This window comes from Sphaerodactylus townsendi, linkage group LG09 (genome assembly GCF_021028975.2).
Source record: "Sphaerodactylus townsendi isolate TG3544 linkage group LG09, MPM_Stown_v2.3, whole genome shotgun sequence".
Taxonomy (NCBI): domain Eukaryota; kingdom Metazoa; phylum Chordata; class Lepidosauria; order Squamata; family Sphaerodactylidae; genus Sphaerodactylus; species Sphaerodactylus townsendi.
In genome coordinates this window covers 67,315,273-67,322,414 of record NC_059433.1, presented here as the reverse complement: position 1 = coordinate 67,322,414, position 7,142 = coordinate 67,315,273, and the positions used below count along the sequence as shown (strand labels likewise).

At 46.1% G+C, this 7,142-nt stretch overlaps 1 protein-coding gene across 1 annotated transcript; it reads left to right on the top strand.

Moving 5' to 3' along the window:
- Positions 1-5,538: 5,538 nt before the first annotated feature.
- Positions 5,539-6,477, top strand: LOC125439469 (proto-oncogene Mas-like; the record flags this gene model as incomplete). The annotated part of the gene is given in 4 exon segments (XM_048508571.1): positions 5,539-5,652; positions 5,654-5,689; positions 5,730-5,934; positions 6,269-6,477. Coding segments are annotated over 4 exon segments (564 nt in total), but the record flags the coding sequence as incomplete, so codon positions are not given.
- Positions 6,478-7,142: the final 665 nt, after the last annotated feature.

The following is a 7,142-nucleotide window of genomic DNA, read 5'->3' as shown; positions in this document are numbered from 1 at the left end:
TAGACTCTAATCTGGTGAACTGGGTTGTTTTCCTACTCTCCCGCATGAAGCCTGCTGAGTGACCTTGGGCCAATTACAGTTCTCTCAGAACTCTCTCAGCCCCACCTACGTCACAAAGTGTCTGTTGTGGGGAGAGGAAGGGAAAGGAGTTTGTAAGCTATTTTCCAGGAGAGAAAGGGGGTATAAATCCAAACACTTCTACTTCTTCCTGTTTCTTGTATTGCTATGTGTATTTTCTCCCGAGTCCTCTTTATGCCCCACCCCATCTTTAGCAAAGATCATGTAACAATCTCTTATTTCATCATGTTAAGCCAAAGAACGCTAGAGTCATATGTTGCTGTACGCACCCCTCACACAAATATATTGATCGCTTTGGACATGGGAATGTCAAAGAAATCCCCACACTGGCCAGTATTTGAAATGTTATGTTATACTATGTACAAAACAGGAACAACTGAAAATATTTGACTAGTGGCTGAAGTCTGATGCATATTTCTTCTTACATAATGCAGTAAGTGTTTAATAAATTTTGCCTACGTATCTTTAAAAAACCCTCCTATTTTGCTTACTTTATGCCTGAGGTAGTGGCTCTGGTTTGTGTGTGTGTGTAACAATTTCCAGTTCTGCACAGCACAAATATGACGTCCTGAGAATGGGAAGAAAGGCATCTTGGGGAGGGACTCCACACCACTTTCCCCCCACGATATCCTCAGGACACCTCATTTCAGCTCAAGCCGTCTATTTTTGAAGTCGCTAAAATGTGGACCTTTCATTCCTGAAACTCTCTGCAAGTCCTTTCTTAGCTGTGTGAAACTCTGGAGCTAAGGAGACACCTTATTTTTCTCGCTCGACTGTTGCAGCTCTCTGGTCAGTCTCCTCCTCCACTTGTGCCTGACATTTTATGGCGCTGAAGGGGTTCTCAGTGCCTGCAGCCCCTTTTCCAGGAAAGCATTCCCTTTCCCGGCTCTCTGTGCAGTCTGCTGCTAACGCTTGGAACGCTGTTTTCCTTGGAAACAATTCCTGGCTAAGTGAGTAGTAGCTCCACAGGTGTAACACCTACGGACAATGTTTGCCTCTGCCGGTCGTTCAATGTGGTCCTTGGTACGAGTATTATTAACTGAAGGCTGGGAGTGGGCACCCAAATCCATTTGCCCCTTCCATTCCAAAAGCCTCCCAGACACATAATCCAATGTCAAATCATCCTCAGAAACACTCTGAAAGCCATCCATTACTGGGTCCCCTTGTGTACTCAAAGAGAAAAGCAAAATCAGAGCCTGCAGATTGTCAGCGAAAGTCAAACCTCTATCAGAGAGATCTGCAAAAAGTGCTCTCATTTGCTGCAGATGGGATATCACATCATCGTCATGCAACTTTAAATTAAAGAGCCGACGCAACAATATCAACTTGGAGCCTGCCGTAGACCTCTGATACAGCTCTTTCAGAGTAGTCCAACACTCCAAGGCTGTTGGTTTGTCCCAAAGAAACACCAATTGGCTGTTCTCCACTGCCAAAATAATAGCCACTCTGGCCTTCTCATCACCTTCCACCTCTTCCTCATCATCAGCATCTGGAACTTTTGGGGCAGCTTTCCAGAGACCGTCACAGATGAGGTAATGTTTCATTTTCTCCGCCCAGGACATATAATTGGTCTCATTGAGCTGTTCGAACAGCAGTCCATGCGTATGTCCTGCCATATTCATACCACTTGCTCCACCAACTAGGCAAAACCACTCACCAGTGGGTCTTTATGTAGCTGGCGAACTCTGGGCCCATAACCTGACAGAGTTAGCAGTGGTTCCACTGAGCAAGTACAGAGTGCAGTACAGATGACTGGAGCCAAGTTGTTCAAGCAAAGAAAAATTGTATTAGAGTAGTTGCATATATACAGAGTAAATTGAGCAAACTGACAGAGCCTCCAGCTTGGGATCTGTCCTCAGCAAGGGACGACAGAACACTGATGCTTATCACACTTATATACTTCAATAACCAATGACTGATGTAACCATAGGTCATGTGACTATTTAAACACTTAACAAGCAATTAGAGGATTAGCCAGGCAGCTGTTACATTACAGAATCCTGACAGGTCACACTTCGGTTATTCATAATTATTTATTTTTATTTTTTATTTAATTTTTTTATACCGCCCACCCCCAAAGGGCTCTGGGCAATGTACATAAAAACAAGTAAAAGTCATAAATACCAGTAAAAGCAATCAATTAAAAAACAACAACAAACCAACAGAAACCTAACATTTAGATGGCAACCTAACAGTTGGCCTAAATAAGACGGTATATATATAAGAGGGGGTGGCGTGGGAGGCTATCAGTGACACACACACCCTCACAAAGGCCGGTGGAACAGCTCAGTTTTGCAGGCCCTGCAGAACTGTCCGAGGTCCCGCAGGGCCCTAACAGCTGGAGGAAGAGCATTCTACCAGGCAAGGGCCAGGGCTGTAAAGGCCCTGGCCTGGGTAGAGGCCAGACACGTCATTGAGGGGCTGGGGACCACCAGCATATTTGCCTCTGCAGGTCACAGAGGCCAACCAGGGATATATGGGGAGAGACAATTCTGAAGGCATGAGGGCCCCAGGCCATGAAGGGCCTTAAAGGTCATCACCCACACCTTGAAGGTGATCCAGTGTTTTACTGGGAGCCAGTGCAGTTGGCACAATACAGGGGAGATATGGTCCCTAGTCGAGCCGTCTGTGAGAAGCTGCGCCACCGCATGCTGGACCAGTTTCAATTTCCAGATCAGCCCCAAGGGAAGGACCGCGTAGAGCGAGTTGCAATAGTCTAGTCTGGAGGTGACTATGGCATGGATCACTGTGGCCAGGTCAGTCTGGGAGAGGTAAGGGTCCAGCCACCGAGCTTGATGAAGGTGGAAAAAGGCCACCTGGGTTACTTGGGCCACCTGGGCCTCCATGGGAAGAGATGAGTCCAGGTAGACCCCCAGGTTCTGGGCTGAGGAGGTCACTGGTAGAGTGACCCCCTCCAGCACCGGCAGCTGGAAACCCACAATCTCCCCCTCTCAACCCACCCACAGGAACTCCACCTTTTTTGGTGGGGAGCTTCAGGAAGGAGACAAGAAGCTTGGATCCTTTCAACAGGGTTACACAAAAAAAGGCTCATGTCTGGCTCATCAAGTGAGGGTCGACCTCCCCCCGCCCCCGGAGAATCACTTGTACTAAACTGACTCGACAATGTCCACGCTGCAAATGGCGGGGCCGTGGGCCAGGTAAGCCTTATAAAGTGTCCCAGCCCAGCCCCTCCTCATGATGCCACGATGCTGCATCACATCATGATGTCACAGCCCTGCATCCTGCCCCAAACAGGCATGACTGTCACTTGCCCTGCCCTTCTCAGGGCAGGCACAATAAGGCCTCCTCGTGGTGCCCTACCCAGCCAGCAAGGGTGGCTATGTTAAATCGCAGCCACTCTTTATCAAAAAGTATGAGGTGATAAACAAACAGAAAAGAATGTGATCTGAAACAATAATTATGGCTGATGTAGAGGGACTGAGAAAATATATATATGTTTCTGCTCCATCTACCTTGCAGTTACTCTTAGCTAAAAGTATCCCGGGCAAACAACCATTCCTCTGGGTTCTTGTGTGATATCTTTATTCCTTATTATTCATATACTTAATCTGGCATTGAAGAGATGCAATAGCATTGAAGAGATGCAATAGTTATCTGTCTTATTCAGGCATACAGAGATTTTTGCGCCCAAATAAATTTTGGTGCCAATAGCTTTAAAAATGCACCCCTTAAACTGCACTATTCTAAACTACATCAACCTTGCACCTCATAATTCAGTTTTGCAAACCCAAAAGTGTTGCTTTACTTTATGAGTTATATTTTAAAAATTACCCTTTTGAAGATAGTTGTGTTTCAGAAATTATCTGTTTACAGCAAACAGGCCGTTTCCTCATTGGCAGAATACAGCGCCCCAGGGAAGGCAAAAACGCCATCCCTGGGAAAGCGTTTGCACAGGAGGCCGCCCCCAAGCGGCATGAAGGCGCCACTTTAAACCTTGCTCAATCAGGTTTTTGAAAAGCAGCGTCTTTCCGCCGGCATGGTGCAAACCGCACCGGCAGGAAGACACAGCTTTTCCCATCGCCTCCACTCACCGTCCTGTCCAGCGCTGCTCTGGAGGGCTAGGAAAAATGCCCTCCAGAGTGTCCCTCCAACCCTCCAGAGCAGTGCTGGACGGGACGGTGAGTGGAGGGGGCCGACAGAGAAGCGGCTCCATGTGGAGCCACCTCTCCATCTGGGGAGAAAGTCAGGGATGCTCGCATGCTGCTGTGCAAGCAGTCCTTGAGCCTCCACTGGCATAATTCATGCCAGTGGAGGGGCGTTTCCACACATGTGCAATATTCAATACTTTTTTGTATGTGATGTTCTTTCTTGTGACCTTCATTTCTGTCTTCCTTCCGAAATTTCTGCAATACAAACATATGATAAAATCACCTGTCACACCTCAATTATTCATTAAAAAGGGATTGTTTATTTAAAAAAATGAGGTGATCATTTTTCCTGAAAAAGAAGAAAAGAATGGCATGTGATCTGAAACAATAATTATGGTGATGTAGAGGGATTGACTAAGGAAAAAATATGTTTCTGCTCACAGCAGCAGTGGTGTAGGAGGTTAAGAACTCATGTAACTAATCTGGAGGAACCGGGTTTGATTCCCAGCTCTGCCACCTGAGCTGTGGAGGCTTATCTGGGGAATTCAGATTAGCCTGTACACTCCCACACATGCCAGCTGGGTGACCTTGGGCTAGTCACAGCTTTTCGGAGCTCTCTCAGCCCCACCCACCTCACAGGGTGTTTGTTGTGAGGGGGGAAGGGCAAGGAGATTGTCAGCCCCTTTGAGTCTCCTACAGGAGAGAAAGGGGGGATATAAATCCAAACTCTTCTTCTTCTTCTTCTTCTCAGTCTACCTTGCAGTTATTCTTAGCTAAAAGTGTACTGGGAAAACAACCATTCCTTTGGGTGCTTGTTTGGTATATTAATTCATCATTATGCATATATTTCATCTGGCATTGAAAAGATGCTATAGAAAACCGCATGGTACTGTAGTTCTTTACATTTTGGAGTGGTTTCGTTGTCTCTCATTTGAACTCATTTGCCCTTTCTTTTTCTTTTAGGGGTCTCAAGAGTGAAACGGTTCATCCCCCCTATGGGAAATCTCAATAATGAAATAGCTGTAGTCATTTTCTACTAAATAAGGTACATCTGTAACAGACTGTCATGCATGGCTCAAGTGATACAAGTTTACAAATGTCCCATATTCTGTCCTGTAGCATGAACTCAATTGGCATACAGCTGTTTTAATCCAGTAATCCAGTAAGAGCAGATAGACGAGAAAAGACAAAAATTCTGAACATGGCGGCCATGGTGGTTAATTCAAGTTTGAAATTTTGTTTCTATGAGGATGAAGACTCAAAACGCTATGAATATTACATTAATATCTCAAGGAGCTCTCCAAAAAAGATCCAAGAACCTTTAATATAAATTTTCATTGTTATCTATATCCTCCTATTTCTAACCTGCCTTCTTGGAATTGTGGGGAACGGGACCGTCGTCTGGATTCTTAGCTTCCGTATGAAGAGGACTCCTTTCACAACCTACATCCTGAACTTGGCTATTTGCTGATATTGGGGTCCTCATTTTGCAATATATATATGTGATATATAAATTCATCATTGCATTCCATTATCATGAAGCTATTTCTCCTCAAAAATATTACATTGTTGGTTATGTGCTCTCATTACTGTATAACACTGTATAACACTGATCAGCTTCTCCTGACAGCCATCAGTGTTGACAGGTGTGTGGCGGTCCTCTACCCAGTTTGGCATCGATGCCACCGGAGACCACACTTGTCTAGAACTGTGTGTGTCTTCATATGGGTCCTCTCCTTTCTGCTTAGTGGATTGGACATACTTCTCATATTTACAAATCAAATTATACTGCTCCTATTTATTTTGAATGTTGTCATTTGTACCCCACTCATGGCTATCTCTGCTATCACTTTGTTTGTCACAATCTGCCTTAAATCCCAGCAACGTAAGCGGGGAAAACTGTTAATGACAATTTTCCTTGCGCTTTTCTTCTTTCTCATCTTTGGTTCCCCTGTGAATTCAATTATTTAGCGGTTTCATATACTGCTACCTATTGAAAGGCCTTCAATGTGGAATCAGTGCTCGAAGTGTTTCCCTTGGTTACTCAGAATTAAGCTCCATGGTGATTCCTATTCTTTTAGCGAGGGCACATCCGATTAAAATTCCTATACTGGTTGCTTTTGTATGTACAATTCTAAACTGCAGTGTTAACCCGTTAATCTATTTCTTAGTGGGAAGAGACAAGAAAAGCAGATCTGGGCTCTCTATGAAAGTTGCCCTCCAGAGGGTATTCAAGGATGAGGAAAACTCCAGAGGGGAAGAAGGACTCCAAGCTGAAAACCAGGTCTGATTTGTGTATGAGGATATACATGTGCTCACACACATGCGCGCGTGCGCACACAGAGAGAGAGAGAGAGAGAGAGAGAGAGAGAGAGAGAGCCTATTCATGTCACATCCAGTGGGCAGTGGCTGTCTCACCACAAACACAGCAGTGGCTAATAATGCTGAACATACCCTGAAACAATGGCCCTTTCCGCACAGGCCAAAAAGCGGCGGCGTTGTGCCGGTAAAACACCATTTTGGCAGGGACTGTTCGCACAGGCGCTGCTACCAAATCGCTGCAGCGGCACCCGGCTCCCACCAAAATGGTGTTTTTGAATCTTGCTCGGGGAGCGAGGATTTTTGAAAACACTGGCTTCCATTCGGTGCCATACGAATGGCACCGGGTGGAAGCTGGCATTTCTCTCCCAGCCCTCCCAAATGCTCCTTACCTCCGGTCGCCTTCTGTCGCATTGTGCAGGCTAGGAGACATGCCCCCATGGCCTCATTCTCCAGCATAGTTGCTTTGGCCAGTGGGGCGTGTCCCCTGGCCTCCACAACGTGACAGAAGGCAACCGGAGGTAAGGAGCATTTGGGAGTGGCGCAGCCTGTGCAAAGGCTGCGCCGCTGCCGCCGCTTCCAGCAGGACCATCCATGCGAACGGTAATCTGCTGGGGTTCGCTATATAGTTAATGC